The following is an 18,413-nucleotide window of genomic DNA, read 5'->3' as shown; positions in this document are numbered from 1 at the left end:
TAGACTGGCAAAACGCTAGGAAGAACAACCTTCAGAACACGGCCAAAGAGCCCGAAAAACCCACAACAACCTTCCTCTAAGACTTTCTCAAAAAAAGGGGGGGCCTAAGAAAAGGACAGCATTAGATGTGTAAAAGAAAACCTTCACACTGAGGATTCAATTTTATTTTTAGGTATGAAGGCACTGTGTACAAACGTGTAAGGCGTCAAAAACATGGCTTAGACTAGAAGACTTTCTAATTCTGCTTCCTCAGTATAAGCCAGATTCTGTTTCTGTATTAAATAAATTCCATTCTTAGCTCAGTTCACCAATTTGAAAATGCACTTACAGCTGTTCTACCTTCCATTTTTCTTCAAACAGCAGGGAAAAGAAATTTCTGCTTTAGCCCATCCCTCTCACCCATCCCCATGGGGATATTCTCACTGTTCCATTATGAAATTCTTCCTTTTCAAAGTGATGCCTTGCCAGAATCCCCTAAAGAGTGGAATATATTTGGTCTTCCAGATCCTAATGAACCACGGCTCCAACCATATCTCCTCGTTAGCCACGCCGGCTTTGACTGATGGGAGATGGAGTTCAACCACTTACCCGAATTCCCCGGCTCTCTCTCAACATTTCCGAAGCGGTCGGATGACTTGTGGTCTTGCTGTGGCTCAGAAATGCAATTTTGTTCATGGTCAGTGCAAATAACATCAGGCATGGAAGGAGAGGCCACGATCCTCCAGTTCTCTTCCATGACTTCCCTGTGGAGGGCCCTTTGGTCGGGATCCAGCAGCGCCCACTCCTCCTGGGTGAAACCTACCGCCACCTCTTCAAAGGTCACTGGACACTGGATGGAAGGGGAAAAAGCATATATTTCTCACAGAAATACAGAGAAACATGAGCCAAAAGTTTAAATAAGATGAAATTCACTCAGATCCCTGTAATGGTATGAACATGTACATGTGAATATGGATGAATACGTTTTTCAATTTTCATTTCTACCACATTAAAATTCATTATTTCTCAACTTCTTCCCAGATAACACCTTAAGAAATCCATGAATGTTTGGAACCTTTCCTCTAAAACATATTACAGAGAAAAACTCCCCCAACCTTCCCAGAAAGGCAAGCTGGGGAAGAAACTGTCAGGCTGCTCCCGGCACGACCTCCTAGAGATCCTTCTCTCACCTCTTCTGCTTTCACGCCATCATCAGGGAGAAGGGATGGCTCCGTACACACTGCCAGCGTCATTCCAACCCCTGCAAGAGACAGAAGTGAGGTGGAAAACCAGCTGCATGCAGCATGTCTTGGACAACAGGATTAGAATCCTAAGATCAAAGTGACATCCCAACCAAAGGCACAGGACGGCCCTTGTAAGATAGTGTGATTTAGTGGGTCAGGTGTTGGACTGGAACTTGGGAGATGCCGTTTCTAGTCTCCACTGAGCCATGAAAGTCACAAATGTCAGCAAATTATGCTGATTAAAAGCACTCTCTTGGCAATTTAATTCTGCAGGCTTTACATTGCCCACCTCTCAGTGAGTTGGACACTCCATTTACCAACCTTGGAAGGATGCAAGGCTGAGTTTGTCTTGAGTTGGCGACTGAAGCCCATCAGATCAAACACAGATCGTGAGCAGAGTTTTGACTGCAGAACTGCAGATTAATCACTGCACCACAAGGTCAAGATTCATCCTAACCTTCTTCTGTATTTTAAATGTTCCAATGTCATTTAAGTGAAACACATCTCTTCTCATTCACCGTCCTAACAACTTATCAAGAGGCTGTTTTTACCTACCAAATCTTCAACTGCTGATCTTTGAAACACATTTTGTATATGGAGAAAAGTGCGGTGGTAACGCTTTACTCCCACTCTCAAAACTCAAGGAAACATAAATGCAACCATGGATCTCTTGAAGCTTTCCCAAAAGGAGATCAAGATGAAAAACACCTGGCCTCCCAGCACCAGACCTTACCCAGCAAGGCGGCCCCTCTATCCCTTGCTCTGTTCTCCAGTGGAGCCTCTTCTTCTGCAGGGAAATGCGGCTGAACGTCCAGAGACAGATCTTTGACCTCAAAGAGAAACAGAAGTCTAAGAAAAAGAATGAAAGAGGCAAAAATATGCATTCATGGGGTTGGAACAGCCACCCAAACCTTACATTTGGTTTTGTGGGTTGGGAGTATGACAGGGACACGTGAGCCATCTGTCCTCCCCTGGGACCTGATGGAGACCAAAGCATCAGGGAGGTGCAGAAACTGAGATGGAGGTGCCACGAATAAGGAAGGAGATAGGGGAGAGAGAGAGAGAGAGAGAGAGATTTCTTCCCAAAGGAAGGGAACCCGGGGTCAGACAAAGACTGAACTGGGCAGGGAGTTATTGAAGCCAACTCTGTTTCCTGGCAGATGGTTCGGATGGAGTGTATCCGGCACCCAACCTATTTTTGTAGCCTCTTCCCTTACGTTCATAAAATCAAGAATAGACCCCATGCAACCAGAGACTCAGGAGCTCCTTCCTACCAAAAAGGCTCTCTCCTGTGTTGGAGCAGCAGCAGTCACAATAAAACATGTCTCCTTTGGAAACAAATCAAGGTGAACGATCCTAAGGAGTTCTGCTATCAACAGAAATAGAATTTACCATATTTTTCTGTTGATAAGACATCTTGATGTATAAAACGCCCCCCAGTTTTCTAAAGACAAATTAGAAAATTTGCTTGCTGCTTTCCACGCCACTTCCTAAGCCTGGGGCTTACAAAAGGAGGAGGAAAGCAGCAATCAAAGAATAGCATGATATGTTTGATCCCTTCCGCCCGCCACTTGTTTTTGTTCTCTCCTCAGTTTACTTCCATGTATAAGAAGACCCTGAATTTTTAGTCAAAAGATTTTAGACAAAAGGATCATCTTCTAGACGAACAAATAAGGGACGTCTAATTTCAATGGAACAGGAACCAAATTGGCCATGGATACAGGCTTTACAAGAGCATGTGGGGGCTCAGAGAAAATGCTCTCACCTTCTCCTCTTCCTGCTTCTTCTCCTCTGCCCGACTCAGGAGGAAGCCTTCGGCCAGGGCCACCGCCTGGGAACTGCTCTCCGCTCCACATTCCCTCACCCAGCTGGACATCTCCGGGGTAAGGATGGCCAGAAACTGCTCCAGAATCACCAGGTCCAGGATCTGAGCCTTGGTGTGCTTTTCTGGCTTCAGCCACCGACGACAGAGACCGTGGAGTTGGCTGCAAGCTTCTCGGGGCCCTTCCGCTTCCTCGTAGGAAAACTGCCTGAAGCGCTGGCAATGTATGTCTGAGCCGACAACGTCCTCATACAGCGAACTTTGCAACTTTCTGTCCCGGATTTCCTCACTGCTTCGCCTCTTGATGGCAGGGAAGCAAACTGAACCTTGCTCGTCCATCTTCTCAGGCCCCACTCGTACTCTGCAAAACCAGTACTTTTCTCTGTGAATAATTCATTGAAGAATATTATTAGTTATTATTATACTACAGTGTATCACATCCATGAAGAGCACCTCTCGTCCCTGAAGGAAATGAAGGATAAAGCCAAGGATAAAATGGATTTTGCAAGAGGTTCTGTTCTTTAATAAGTTCCCCATCCCAGCAGCCCCACAGAAAGGGAACAGAGAGGACGCCGAGGGCAGGAACCATTTCTGAGGGGTCTCCCAGGAGGGTGGTGGTTTTTTTCTTCTTTCTTCCTCCGTTTTCCATATTTTGCAGGGCTGGCCGTCCCTGTTGGAAAAACAAATAAGTCCTCCAGCCTTTCTTTTCCTGTTGGGGGTCCCCGCTGCTGCCCCCTTTTTCTGATTTAGGCATTTTCAAAAACTTCTGGGAATCTTGTAGCCATATTAAGAGACTTTCAAAAAAACAAAACCTTAGAAAAAAGGGGGCCCCTGTCCTATGGGCGATGGGGAGCCATACCGGTGCGTCCAGAGGGGGTCGCGGGCAGAGGCGCCGGGTTTGGTGGAGGGGGAAGAGAGCTCCCCTTCTGCTTCAGGCAACCCAGGAAGGAGGAGGATCTCGGCCCCCCCTCATCCAGCCCTGCCGGGACTCCTCTTCCTTCCTTCCTTCCTTCCTTCCTTCCTTCCTTCCTTCCTTCCTTCCTTCCTTCCTTCCTTCCTTCCTTCCCCCGAGTCGCCCTGCCAGCCTCTCCCCCGGACTCGGCCTCCCCTGAAAGGCTTTAAAAGCCCGAAAAAGGCTCCCCTCGAAGCCTCCCCCGCCCGGGCAACCCCGCCGGAGGAAGGAAAGCGGCTCAACCCCTCACCCTCTCTGGGGGGGGGGGGGCTTGGCGGGGATCCTCCTCTCGAGGAGGAGCCTCCCTCCCTCGGCCGAGAGTTTGGGGTGCCCCCCACCCCAAGGGGGCTCCTCTGCCACCCTCTCCGGAGGGGTTCGGCTTCACCCCCGAAAAGGACCAGGCAGGGAGCTGAGCTCGCCCGGGAAGGGAAACGCCGCCCAGCCGCCCCGCGAAGGAGCTCAAGCCCCCGTTTCTCTCCGGAGGTTGAAAAACGAGGGACAGGAAGGGAGGTTTCTTTTGGAAGAGGGCACTTCCTGTGATTGATTCACCGCTTCCCCTCTAGGAAGACCAACTCACTGCCTTTAACCCTTAGAGAACCGGGACAACACACACGCCCCCTTTCTGCCTCTCCCGCAACACGAGGAAAGAAACATCCTTCCCAACAGGATACATTCGGTTTTGCTCCTCTGGATTTGCACCAATTCTCACCTTGCCTCTTTCATCACCGTTTCCAAGACCCAGCAGCAACATGTGAGGGAAATATAATAAACAGACTTGGAAACAAAGAAAGATTTCTATATTTTCAAAAATGTTAAGGATAAAATCATTAAATATTCTAAGCAATGCAGTTCGGTAAAGTTTTAATCTTATTTACTTTTCCTTTAATATGAAGTTCCCGAAGTTCTATACTTCTTCCGATACTGGGAAAAGTGGAAGACATTCAGTTATATGGAGTCCCAAAAAGAAGGGACAATATTTAGCAAGAGCTGATTGAGGCTAGTAGTAAAAGGCAGGGATGGAAACTCCAGTCGAGCGACTTCAGGAAATGATAAAAGTAACAAAGTCGGAGTTAAGTCACACTGATAACTGGACTCGTTTTTTTCTCCAATGATTCAGACTCAACTCAGAACACACTCCTCCTTTTTTGGAGTGGAAAAAAGCTTGTTTTTAATAAGCACTCAAGGCTTGGTAAAAAAGACCCATATTTGGGACTTGGGCCCAAAAACTTGCCTCCATCCCTGAGAGAAGCCGGCTCTGGAGGTCATTAAATCACAGGATCTCCGGAAGTCAGGACAGAACACCTATATTTGTGCTGGAGATGGCTTAGAAACTTTTAAAATAAAGAAAAGCAGATAAAAACATATAGCATAACAAAAAAATATGATAGAAATCTGACTTGCCATCATCTGATTCATACCAAGCTATTAAAATTAAAACCAAAATAGCAAAAGATGCAGATACACAAATGGAAAAAAACCGAATGAACAGCATACTGTGTGAAAGTTGTGCCAAATGAAATTTTATTCCCCTCTTAATAACAGTCAAAGGTGGAAAGAGATGACAAGTTGGCAGTGGCTTTTGTGACCTACAAGCAACACACAAGCAGGCCTTTTCCTGCATGACATTTCTGAAACTGTTGGTATTTTTAAGAGGACCTCTCCTGAAAAATCTTAACAGGCTCGTAAAAAGCCAGGCAGTCGGTCCCTCAGGCAGGCAGTCCTCAGTCTCTGCACGGCGTCAAGAGTTGAAATCAAGACCATGAGATCAGCCTGCTTATGCAACAAGAAGCCAGAGCAGATCTTTCAGACGTGGGGAACCTATGACCGCAAAATATGGGGGGGCCAGTCAGAGGCCACAGGTTGCCCCACTTGAACAGGGCTGCTCTTGTATTCTGTTATTTCAGTTCCGATATCCTTCCCTTTTCCAATAGGCTCGCAAGACTGGTTGAAAGGCTATCTCCACGGCCTCTCACATTAGATTGTGCAGTAGGGAGACCCTAGAGTTCAAGGCAAGGAGGACCATCCCAAGAGGCTGGTGAAGAATTACTGCTTGAGTACAACCTGGAAAGATGGAGGGCCAGCTGACGATTGGATTTCTTTAGAAAAAGGATTCTACAAAAGGATTTCCTTTCAAGGGGTACCCATTCAACTTCCATGAATGAAACCATGCTTGCTGATTATATCAGGCCAAAATAACAAAAGCAGAAATATCTTTACTATTAAGAATAACCAGGAGGCATACTTTATTATGATCAGCTCTCCACCATCCTCTACCATAATTTACAGTGTACATAAAAAGGAAAATAAGAAAATGTGGAAATTTTATTATTGCATGAAGTGACTGTGGAAAAAGGTCACCACCATCTTGATTTCTCCAAAACTCCATTGACAAAACAACAACTTTACAGGTGGAAGGGTCTCCATGCTGTAAAAGTCAGTCATACCCACTAAAAGGAAAGTGGAGTGGAGCTAATTTTCTCATGAATTGGGGTAGAGATGAAATAAAACTGAATAGTCAAAACTTGTCAATGACTTCAACAACAACAACTGCAATAATTCTCCTGTGTAGGCTTTCCTCGTCTACAATCTGTGATGTAAATTGGAATTGAAACATTTTCCACAACCCTGGCATTTGTTTGGTTTCTTTCCTGTGTGGATTTTCTCATTCCACGTGATATCAGACTTAGAAATAATAACCAAAACTTCCTGAGTCTTGCATTTATATGACCTGTCTCTTGTGTCCCTGAAGGTGTAAATTCTGAGCAAAATGTTCCCTGTACTCCTGGCATTTATATTTCGCTCCAATGTGGACATTCTGGTGTATGAGAAGTTGTGTACTCTGAGAAAAACATTTCCCACAATCCTGACACTTGTATGGCTTCTCTCCACTGTGGAGTCTCTGGTGAGTCAGAAGGTTTGCATTTTTAGCAAAACACTTCTCACACTCTTGGCATTTGTATGGTTTCTCTCCAGTGTGGACTCTTTGGTGTCCGAGAAGGTGGGAACTCTGGGCAAAGCATTTCCCACATTCTTTGCACTTGTATGGCTTCTCTCCAGTGTGGACTCTCTGGTGTGTCAGGAGGTTTGAATTACGATTAAAAGATTTCCCACACTTCTGGCATTTGTACGGTTTCTCTCCTGTGTGGACTCTTTGATGTGTCAGGAGGTTTGAATTGCGATTAAAAGATTTCCCACAATCACGGCATTTGTATGGTTTCTCGTCCAACTGGGGTTTTTCATGGGTCATGAGGTGTGAAACCTCAACTAAACCTTTCTCACAATCTTGGCATTTGTGTGGTTTTTCTCCTGTGTAGACTCCTTGGGGTGTGAGAGGACTTGAAGTCTGAGCAAAACATTTCCCACACTCCTCACATTTGAATATTTTGCGTCCTGTGTGGATACTCAGGTGTGCAAGAAAGCTTGAATTGTAAGTAAAACATTTCCCACACTGCTGGCATTTATACGCTTTCTCTTCTGCGTGGAGTCTCCGGTGTCTCAGGATGTTTGAATTGTGATTAAAAGATATCCCACGCTCCAGGCAATCATAATGTTTCTCTCCTGTGTGGACACTCTGATGAAGAAGTAGGGCTGAAATATATGTGAAACATTTCCCACACTCCTGGCATTTGTACGGCTTCTCTCCTGTGTGGATTCTCTTGTGTGTCAGGAGGTTTGAATTCTGATTAAAAGATTTCCCACACTCCTGGCATTTGTATGGTTTGTCTCCTGTGTGGACTCTCTGGTGTGCAAGAAGGTGTGAATTGCGTTTAAAAGATTTTCCACATTCCTGGCATTTGTATGGTTTTTCTTCCGTGTGGACACTCTGATGTGCAAGAAGAGTTGAATTGTAAATAAAACATTTTCCACATTCCTGGCATTTGTATGGTTTTTCTCCAGTGTGGAGTCTCTGGTGAGTCAGAAGGTTTGCATTGTTAGCAAAACATTTCCCACACTCGTGGCATTTGTATGGTTTCTCTCCAGTGTGGACTCTTTGGTGTCCGAGAAGGTGGGAACTCTGGGCAAAGCATTTCCCACATTCTTTGCACTTGTATGGCTTCTCTCCAGTGTGGACTCTCTGGTGTGTCAGGAGGTTTGAATTACGATTAAAAGATTTCCCACACTTCTGGCATTTGTACGGTTTCTCTCCTGTGTGGACTCTCCGGTGTGTCAGGAGGTTTGAATTGCGATTAAAAGATTTCCCACACTTCTGGCATTTGAACGGTTTCTCTCCTGTGTGGACTCTCTGGTGTGTCAGGAGGTTTGAATTGCGATTAAAAGATTTCCCACACTTCTGGCATTTGAACGGTTTCTCTCCTGTGTGGACTCTCCGGTGTGTCAGGAGGTTTGAATTGTGATTAAAAGATTTTCCACACTCCTGGCATTTGTATGGTTTTTCTTTCATATGGACACTCTGGTGTGCAAGAAGAGTTGAAGTGGAAGTAAAACATTTTCCGCATTCCTGGCACTTGTACGGTTTCTCTCCTGTGTGGACTCGCTGGTGCATGTGAAGAAAGAAATTCCTGGCAAAACGTTTCCCATATTCCTGACATTGGTATTTTTTTCTTCCTATGATGATTTTCTGGTGGCTCCTGAGTTGTGGTTTGCTATCCTCGCCTTTTCCAGATGCTTCATTTTTGAAACATATGTTTGCGGTGTGGACCCTCTTGTGAAGTGAAAGTGCCCTCCTTTCAGCAAAATATTTCCCACAAATATTCCCGTCATACGGTTCTCCTCTGGCAATACTTTCCTGATCTGCTGGAGGAACAATAAGCATAGAAAAGAGTGAATTCCAAATATAAACAAAAAAAAATCCTCTGGAAGGGGAAAAAGGTCTCTACATAAAACAGAAGGAGCCAGAAAGGGAAACAAAATCATTTTCCTCCTTCACATTTTTTGATCTTCAGATATGCAGAGCCTGGCATTTTTTCTCTATGAAACTTTCTAGTTGTTTTTCACCTGCTGAGTGAAGCAACTTACAACTTAATAGCCTCATTCCCTTGTTAATGAAACATGGCCATACTGATTTTCTCTGCATTCTCATCTGGAATTCTCACCTTCCTCCCAGCATCACAAAAAAAGGACTCCAGGTGGAGTCCAGAAGGATGAAACAAAGAGTTGGATTTTATACTGAATATTTTTATCACCGTGCTAGGGCTGAGATCATCAACAAGGAAGTTGATAAAAACTACAGTGGTGCCCTGCATAGCGACGTTAATCCGTTCCGGATTAATCATCGCTATGCAGAAACATCGCTAAAAGGATCCAAAAACCCCATAGGAACACATTTAACTTCATTTAATATGGGGCCCAAACTTACCGTTCAGCGAAGATCCTCCACAGCGCCGCCATTTTCGCGCCCTCGGTAAGCGAGGGCAGGGCGCAAAAATGGTTGCGGCGGCCATTTTTGGGCACCCTGCAGCCATTTGGGAACCGCCGATCAGCTGTTTAAAAAAACATTGCAATACGAAGATCAGTAAGCGAAACGCTTACCGATCATCGCAATGCGATGTTTTACCCATTAAAACATCGCACCACTGTACCATGCTTGCATAGACTAACATGGCTACTACAACTACTTACTTTTTTGTTACTGCCTCATGTTTGCTGATTTTTAAATGTTTTTCTATGAAGTTTAAAAAGTTAAAGTTTTTTTATTCAAACTTTTGAAATCATCTCCACAATATGTATGGCTTTAAAGAGCACGTAATAAATCCTTTATACACCAAATTTGACTTTGTTCTGACTTTTTTTGCCCATAGGAACGCATTAATTAGATTTCAATCCATTCCTATGGGAAAACCTGTTTCGCAAGACTAATTTTTCGTTAGACAACATTAACCTCAGAACGAATTAAATTTGTCTTGTGAGGCACCACTGTATTACACTATCACTTAACAAAAGCCCGACACAAAAGATTGTGTCTTTTTAAAAAGGTCTCCATCCTCTTTTTGTCTTTAGCATTTTTGTCTTTAAAGGTGAAGACGACCATAAGGTGACCAGAGGTCTTAGTTGCAATCCCAATTTGCTGTTCTTTAGTTGTTAAGTCGTGTCCGACTCTTCATGAACCTATGGAGCAGAGCACGCCAGGCCCTCCTATCTTCCACTGTTTCCCGGAATTGGGTCAAACTCATGTTGGTAGTTTCGATGACAATGTCCAACCATCTTGTCCTCTGTTGTTGTTAATGCAAAACCTTGACAGTTATCCCCTTCTCCCCTCACACTTTCCCAACATCAGGGTCTTTTCCAGGGAGTCTTCCCTTCTCATGAGATGGCCAAAGTATTGGAGCTCTGTCCTTCAGCCTCAGCTTCATGATCTGTCCTTCCAGTGAGCACTCAGGGTTGATTTCCTTCAAAATGGATAGGTTTGATCTCCTTGCAGTCCTGGAGACTCTCAAGAGTCTCTTCCAGCACCACAATTCAAAAGCATCAATTTTTCGGCAATCAGCCATCTTTATCGTCCACCTCTCATTTCCATACATTGCTACTTGAAAAACCATAGCTTTGATGATGCGGACCTTTGTCAGCAAGGTGATGTCTCTGCTTTTTAAGATGCTGTCAAGGTTTGTCATTGCTTTCCTCCGAAGAAGCAGGGATCTTTTGATATCATGGCTGCTGTCACCATCTGCAGTGATCATGGAACTCAAGAAGGTAAAATCTGTCTCTGCCTTCATATCTTCCCCTTCTATTTGCCAGGAAGTGATGGGACTAGTAGCCATGAGCTTAGTTTTTTTGATGTTGAGCTTCAAACCATTTTTGGTGCTTTCCTCTTTCACCCTCATTAAGATCTTCTTTAAGTCCTCTTCACTTTCTGCCATCAGAGTGGTATCATCTGCATATCTGAGTTTGTTGATATTTCTTCCAGCAATCTTAATTCCGGTTTGGGATTCATCCAGTCCTCCCTTTCAAATGATGTATTCTGCATATAAGTTAAAAAAGCAGGGAGACAATATACAGCCTTATCGTACTCCTTTTCCAATTTTCAACCAATCAGTTGTTCCATATCCAGTTCTAACTGTTGCTTCCTGTCCAACATATAGGTTTCTCAGGAGACAGATAAGGTGGTCAGGCACTCCCATTTCTTTAAGGACTTGCTTGTGATCCACACAGTCAAAAGCTTTTGCAAAGTCAATGAAGCAGAAGTAGGTGTTTTTCTGGAACTCGCTGACTTTCTCCATAATCCAGTGCATGTTAGCAATTTAGTCTCTAGTTCATCTGCCCCTTTGAAATCCAGCTTGTACTTCTGGGACATCTCAGTCCACCTACTACTGAAGCCTACGTTGTAGGATTTTGAGCATAACCTTGCTAGCGTGTGAAATGAGTGTAATTGTACCGTAGTTGGAGCATTCTTTGACATTGCCCTTCTTTGAGATTGGGACGTAGACTGATCTTTTCCAATCCCCTGGCCACTGCTGTTTTCCCAAACTTGCTGGCATATTGAATGTAGCACCTTAACAGTGTCATCTTTTACAGTTGTATATAGTTCTACTTGAATGCCATCACCTCCACTGGCCTTGTTCTTAGCCATGCTTTATAAGGCCCACTTGACTTCACTCTCCAGGATGTCTGGCTCAAGGTCAGCAATCATACTATCTGGGTTGCCCGGGGCATCAAAATCTTCCTGGTATAATTTCTCTGTGTATTCTCGCCACCTCTTCTTGATGTCTTCTGCTTCTGTGAGGTCCCTCCGATTTTTAATTATTTATTTATTTATGTATTTATTTATGTATTTATTTATTTTATTTATATCCCGCCTATGTAATCAATTAAGACTACTCTATCATGTCTATCTTTGCAGAAAAGGTTCCTTTAAAAGCTCCAATTTTCTTCAACCAGATCTCTGGTTTTTCCCTTTCTATTCTTTTCTTCTATTTCTTTGCACTGTTCATTTAAGAAGGCCCTCTTGTCCCTCCTTGCTATTCTTTGGAACTCTGCATTCCATTTTCTGTAACTTTCCCTATCTCCCTTGCATTTTGTTTCCCTTCTCTACTATTTGTAAGGGCTCGTTGGACAGCCACTTTGCTTTCTTGCATTTCCTTTTCTTTGGGATGGTTTTTGTTGCTGTCTCCTGTACAATGTTACGAGCCTCCGTCCAAAGTTCTTCAGGCACTCTGTCCAACAAATCTAGTTCCTTAAATCTGTTCTTCACTTCTACTGTGTATTCATAAGGGATTTGGTTTAGATTATACCTGACTAGCCCAGTGGTTTTTCCTACTTTCTTCAGTTAAAGTTTGAATTTGGCTATAGGAAGCTGATCAGAGCCACAATCAGATCCAGGTCTTGGTTTTGCTGACTGTCTAGAGCAGTGGTCAGGAAACAGGGGTAAATTACCCCAAATGGGGTAAAAATGAAAATCCTGGGGGTAATGAGGACGATCGCGGCAGGCATTTTACTTCTGACGATGCTATCTGTAGGTGGGCATTCCATCGCGGGAAGAGTGAGCCTTGGTGAGGAACTGCACAGGGCACCCACCTGTCCTCCTTGCCTCCAAAGTGGGGGGGGGGGAGGGTGGCATACCAGGCCAGCTGGACTTTTTACCCTGTGGAGCCCTGGCCGGGGCTCTCCTTCCTGCCTGCACCCACCTGCCCAGTGCACTAGCGAGGAGGCCCCCTTCCCACCCCGCCTCAGCTGAGCTCATGGCCAATGGACGTGCTGGCCCTCCAGCCCCAGCCTCCCCTCGCCAAGAACGCGCTTTCCCAACGGTGTGGCAGCTCCAGAATGGCTGCCCCGACGGTGGCCACAGGTCCCGGGCAAGCACAGAGGCAGGGCAGGGGGTTGCCGCAGACTGCAAGAGCCGGGGTGGGGGGGGTAATATCAACGTAAATAATTTTTTTGGGGGGGTTAAAGGTAAAAAAGTTCCCTGACCCCTGGTCTAGAGCTTCTCCATCTTTGGCTGCAGAGAACAGAATGAATCTGATTTCGGTATTGCCCACCTGGTGATGCCCATGTGTACATTTGCCTCGTGTGGAAAAGAGTGTTTGTGATGACCAGCTTGTTCTCATGTGAAAACTCTATAAGCCTTTGCCCTGCTTCGTTTTGAACTCCAAAGCCAAGTTTACCTGTTGTTCCTTTTATCTCTTGACTCCCTACTTTGGCATTCCAGTACCCTATAATGACAAGAACATCTTTCTTTTATGTCAGTTCTAGAAGGTGTTGTAAGTCCTCAGAGAATTGGTCAATTTCAGCTTCTTCAGCATTGGTGGTTGGTGCATAAAGTTGGAGTACTGTGGTGTTGAAAGGTCTGCCTTGGATTCGTATTGGAATCATCCTATCATTTTTGAGAATGTATTCCAGTACAGCTTTTCCTACTCTTTTGTTGATTATGAGGGCTACTCCATTTCGTCTATGGGATTCTTGCCCACAACAGTACACATGATAATTGTCCGAATTGAATTCACCCATTCCCGTCCATTTTAGTTCACTGATGCCCAGGATGTCAATGTTTATTCTTGCTATCTCCTGTTTGACCACATTCAGCTCCCCAAGGTTCATAGGTCTTACATTCCAAGTTCTTATGCTGGATCGGACTTTCCTTTCTCTTCCAGGTGCGTCCGCCGTGTAGCATCCTTTCGGCTTTGGCCCAACCACTTCATTAGCTCTGGAGCTACTTGTACTTGTCCTCCGCTCTTCCTCAGTAGCATGTTGGACGCCTTCCGACCCGAGGGGCTCATCTTCCAGCGTCTTTTAGCCTTTTGTTTCTTTGCAAAGATACTGGAGTGGCTTGCCAGTTCGTGCTCCAGGTGGATCACTTTTAGAAACAACTGTCCACTATGACTTACCCGTCTTGGGTAACCCTGCACGGCATAGCCCATAGCTTATCTGAATTACTCAAACCTCTTCACCAAAACAAGCCAGCAATCCTTGTTTTGGTGAAGCTGATATGGTTGGGAGGTGGGGCCACTAGAGATGTTAAAAGGCAGAGCCTGAGAGTAGAAGGGAAGAGAGTTCAGTCTTGAGAGAGAGAAAAAGATGCTGAACTAAAAAGAAAGCATCAGGAGAGAGATGCTAATATTCTAAGATGGAAACAGCCTGAATCAGGCCAAGGTGAAAGCAATACTGCTTCCCAATGTTGGTTGTGGCCCTAACTCTTGAAGAAAAATTCATCGGAAAGATGCCCCCAATACAGTACCCTTCAGAAATGAGGAGGCGGGATTGGGCATTGAAATGCAATTCCTTCCTCCAAGACTTAAAAAAGAAGGCCTAGGAAAAGGACAAAATTAGATGGTAAAAGAAAACCTTCACACTGAGGTTTCAATTTTATTTTTAGGTTTCAGGGCACTGTGTGCAAACGCATAAGGCATCAAAAACATGGCTTAGACTAGAGGACTTTCTAATTTAGATTCCTCAGTATAAGCCAGATTCTATTTCTGTATTAAATAAATTCCATTCTCAGCTCAGTTCACCAATTTTAAAATGCACTTACTGTACAGCTGTTCTATCCTTACATTTTTCTTCAAACAGCAGGGAAAAGAAAATTCTACTTTAGCCCATCCCTCTCACCCATCCCCATGGGGATATTCTCGCTGTTCTATTATGAAATTCTTCCTTTTCAAAGTGGTGCCTTGCCAGAATCCCCTAAAGAGTAGAATATATTTGGTCTTCCAGATCCTAATGAACCACTGCTCCAACCATATCTCCTCGTTAGCCACGCCGGCTTTGACTGATGGGAGATGGAGTTCAACCACTTACCAGAATTCCCCGGCTCTCTCTCAACATTTCCGAAGCGGTCGGATGACTTGTGGTCTTGCTGTGGCTCAGAAATGCGATTTTGTTCATGGTCAGTGCAAATAACATCAGGCATGGAAGGAGAGGCCACGATCCTCCAGTTCTCTTCCATGACTTCCCTCTGGAGGGCCCTTTGGTCAGGATCCAGCAGCGCCCACTCCTCCTGGGTGAAACCTACTGCCACCTCTTCAAAGGTCACTGGACACTGAATGGAAGAGAAAAAAGCATATCTTTCTCACAAAAATATATACAAACATGAGCCAAACAACTAAATAAGATGGCAAAGGTAAAGGTCTACTTGTGTCGGACTCTAGGCCGTGGTGCTCATCCCCATTTCCAAGCCCTAGAGCCAGCGTTTGTTCAAAGACAGTTTCCGTGGTCACGTGGCCTTTCCACTGTGGTGGAACTATTTATCTAATTGCATTTTTACATGCTTTAAAACTGCTAGGTTGGCAGGAGCTGGGACAAGCGACGGGAGCTCATTCTGTCACGTGAATTTAATCTTACGACGGCTGGTCTTCTGACCTTGCAGCGCAGAGGCTTCTGTGGTTTAACCTGCAGCGCCACCATGTCCCTATTTAATATGATTTAATAAGATGAGGTGCACTCAGATTCCTGTTCCTGTATGAACCAGTCTGTCATGAAGGATCAATACATGTTTCAATTTTGATTTCTCCCATATTCAAATGCATTCTTCCCAGATAACACCTTAAGAAATCCATGAATGTTTGGAACCTTTCCTCTAAAATACATTACAGCGAAACATTCCCCCATCCTTCCCAGAAAGGCAAGCTGGGGAAGAAATAGTCAGGCTGCTCCCGGCATGACCTCCTAGAGATCCTTCTCTCACCTCTTCTGCTTTCACGCCATCATCAGGGAGAAGGGATGGCTCCGTACACACTGCCAGCGTCATTCCAACCCCTGCAAGAGAGAGAAGTGAGGTGGAGAACCAGCTGCATGCAGCATGTCTTGGACAACAGGATTAGAATCCTAAGATCAAAGTGACATCCCAACCAAAGGCACAGGACGGCCCTTGTAAGATAGCGTGGTTTAGTGGGTCAGGTGTTGGACTGGAACTCGGGAGATGCAGTTTCTAGTCTCCACTGAGCCATGAAAGTCACAAGGTGGCTTCTAAAGTTATACTTCCTAAGCCTGACCCACCAAGTCAGGATGTTCTAGCAGAAGCAGAGGGATTCCAGAAGAGATGCGCAAGATCGTGAACACACTGGAGGATATGAGAAGGAGAAACTCTAAATGTCAGCAAATTATGCTGCTTAAAAGCACTCTCTTGGCAATTTAATTCTGCAGGCTTCACATTGCCCACCTCTCAGTGAGTTGTACATTCCATTTACCAACCTTGGCAGGATGGAAGGCTGTTTGTCTTGAGTTGGCTACTTAAGCCCATCAGATCAAACGCAGATCATGAGCAGAGTTTTGACTGCAGAACTACACATTAATCACTGCACCGCAAGCTAAAGATTTATCCTATCCTTGTTCTGTATTTTAAATGTTCGAAAGTCATATAAGTGAAAAACATCTCTTCTTATTCGCCATCCTAGCCATATATCAAGAGGCTCTTTTTACCTACCAATTCTTCAACTGTTGACCTTTGAAACACTTTTTGTACGTATATGGAGAAAAGTGTGGTGGTAACGCTTTCCTCCCACTCTCAAAACCCAAGGAAACATAAATGCAACTATGGATCTCTTGAAGCTTTTCAAAAAAGAGATCAAGTTGAAAAACAGCTGGCCTCCCAGCACCAGACCTTACCCAGCAAAGCAGCCCCTCCATCCCTTGCTCTCTTCTCCAGGGGAGCCTCTTCTTCTGCAGGAAAATCCAGCTGAACATCCAGAGACAGATCTTTGACCTCAAAGAGAAACAGAAGTCTAAGAAAAACAATGAAAGAGATAAAAATCTGCATTCACCCCCACATTACATTTGGTTTTGTGGGTTGGGAGTGTGACAGGGACACCTGGGCCATCTGCCCTCCCCGTGGACCTGATGGAGACCCAAGCATACGTGTGTGTGTGTGTTTGTGTGTGTAGAGGCTGGAATCCCATTGTGGAAGCCTGGATTAAAGGAGGAGAAGGAATGAAAGAAGGAGAGGACTCATCATCCTCAGGAGTTGGAGGTTGTGTCTGAAGATCTAGACCCCATATTTCCTGCCCTGGGAAAAAAGGCAATTTGCAAACCATCTACTACCCCGGTTCCAGGGCACATCGCCAGGAGGAGGTGACAAAAGAATGAGGATGTGAGAGGGGCCCATAGATCTTTGGTCTGTAAGGATCACTGACCCTCATGGAGACCACAGAGGTCAGCCAGGTACCCGGGCCCTACACCGATCCAAATGGAGGAGCTGCAGGAGGAAGCCCGACAAGGAATGCCTGTGGTGGAGGCAGTAAGGACTTCAAGGAAGAAAGGAGCCTGTGAGTGCCCACCAAGACAGGGTCTCCCTAAAGGGAGGGAACTGGCTGGAGTCAGTGCTGAAGACGAAAGCCCAGCCGCAGATTATGGAGGGTTCTTGCCAAAGGAAGGGAACTCAGGCTCAGACAAAGACTGAACTGGGCAGTGAAGCCAACTCTGCTTCCGGGCGGACGGCTGGGATGGAGCGTATCCAACACCCAACTTATTTTTGTGCCCTCTTCCCTTCCATTCATAAAATGAAGTTCTAGCAGCTCTGAAAGTACAGACACCATGGAACCAGCGGCTGAGGAGCCCCTTTCCTACCAAGAAGGCTCTCTCCTGCATTGGAGCAGCAGCAGTCAGCATAAAACATGTCTCCTTTGTAAACAAAACAAGGTGAACGATCCTAATGAGCTTTGCCATCAACAGAAATAGAATTTACTGTATTTTTCTGTTTATAAGAAGCTTAAATGTATAAAACGCCCCCCACTTTTCTGACTCCATATTAAAAAATTTGCTCGCTGCTTTCCCCGCTACTTCCTAATCCCGGGGCTTACAAAAGTAGGAGGAAAGCAGCAATCAAAGCTTGGCAGGATCTGTTTGATCTCTTCCCCCCTCCACTTGTTTTTGTTCTCTCCTCAGTTTACTTCCATGTATAAGACGACCCTCAATTTTTAGTCTAAAGGTTTTAGAAAAAAGGATCATCTTCTAGACGAACAAAAAGGGATGTCTAATTTCAATGGAACAGCAACCAAACTGGCCATGGATGCAGGCTTTATAAGAGTACGTGGGGGCTCAGAGAAAATGCTCTCACCTTCTCCTCTTCCTGCCTCTTCTCCTCGGCCTGACTCAGGAGGAAGCCTTCGGCCAGGGCCACCGCCTGGGAACTGCTCTCCGCTCCACATTCCCTCACCCAGCTGGACATCTCCGGGGGAAGGATGGCCAGGAACTGCTCCAGGATCACCAGGTCCAGGATCTGAGCCTTGGTGTGCCTTTCTGGTTGAAGCCACTGACGGCAGAGACGGTGGAGTCGGCTGCAAGCTTCTCGAGGCCCTTCCGCTTCCTTGTAGGAAAACTGCCTGAAGCGCCGACACTGTATGTCTGAGTCAAGAATGTCCTCATAAAGCGAACTGTGCAACTTTCTTCCCCTGAATTCCTCACTGCTTCTTCTCCTCATGGCAGGGAAGCCAACTGCACCTTGCTCGACCATCTTCTCAGGCCCCAATCGTACTCTGCAAAACCAGTACTTTTCTCTGTGAATAATTCATTGAAGAATATTATTAGTAATTAT

The 18,413-nt window shown here is 45.2% G+C and overlaps 1 protein-coding gene and 1 long non-coding RNA gene across 15 annotated transcripts in view; one reads left to right on the top strand and one right to left on the bottom strand.

The window, feature by feature from the left end:
• Positions 1-18,413, bottom strand: part of LOC110071305 (uncharacterized) — a 204,317-nt gene that overhangs the window by 93,219 nt on the left and 92,685 nt on the right. For 4 of the 14 annotated variants that reach the window (XM_078388032.1, XM_078388031.1, XM_072988097.2 and 1 more), the window contains one exon: positions 5,496-8,752. The exons of 1 other annotated variant lie outside the window; for it this stretch is intronic. In XM_078388032.1, the coding sequence (XP_078244158.1) occupies positions 6,717-8,752 (2,036 nt within the window). In that variant the 3' untranslated portion in view covers positions 5,496-6,716. Of the gene's footprint in view, positions 1-1,169; positions 1,241-1,956; positions 2,054-5,495; positions 8,753-14,683; positions 14,925-15,569; positions 15,641-16,489; positions 16,587-17,936; positions 18,376-18,413 lie in introns of those variants that run through there. 9 more of the 14 variants (XR_013542610.1, XM_078388054.1, XM_078388038.1 and 6 more) reach the window with 6 other exon arrangements.
• The window catches only part of LOC144587481 (uncharacterized), a 152,305-nt gene that overhangs the window by 130,582 nt on the left and 3,310 nt on the right, over positions 1-18,413 (top strand). The gene's annotated exons all lie outside the window — the stretch shown is intronic.

This window comes from Pogona vitticeps, chromosome 2 (genome assembly GCF_051106095.1).
Source record: "Pogona vitticeps strain Pit_001003342236 chromosome 2, PviZW2.1, whole genome shotgun sequence".
NCBI classification, from domain to species: Eukaryota; Metazoa; Chordata; class Lepidosauria; order Squamata; family Agamidae; genus Pogona; species Pogona vitticeps.
Note: the sequence above shows the minus strand (reverse complement) of the source record. Positions and strands in the feature narration are given on the sequence as shown.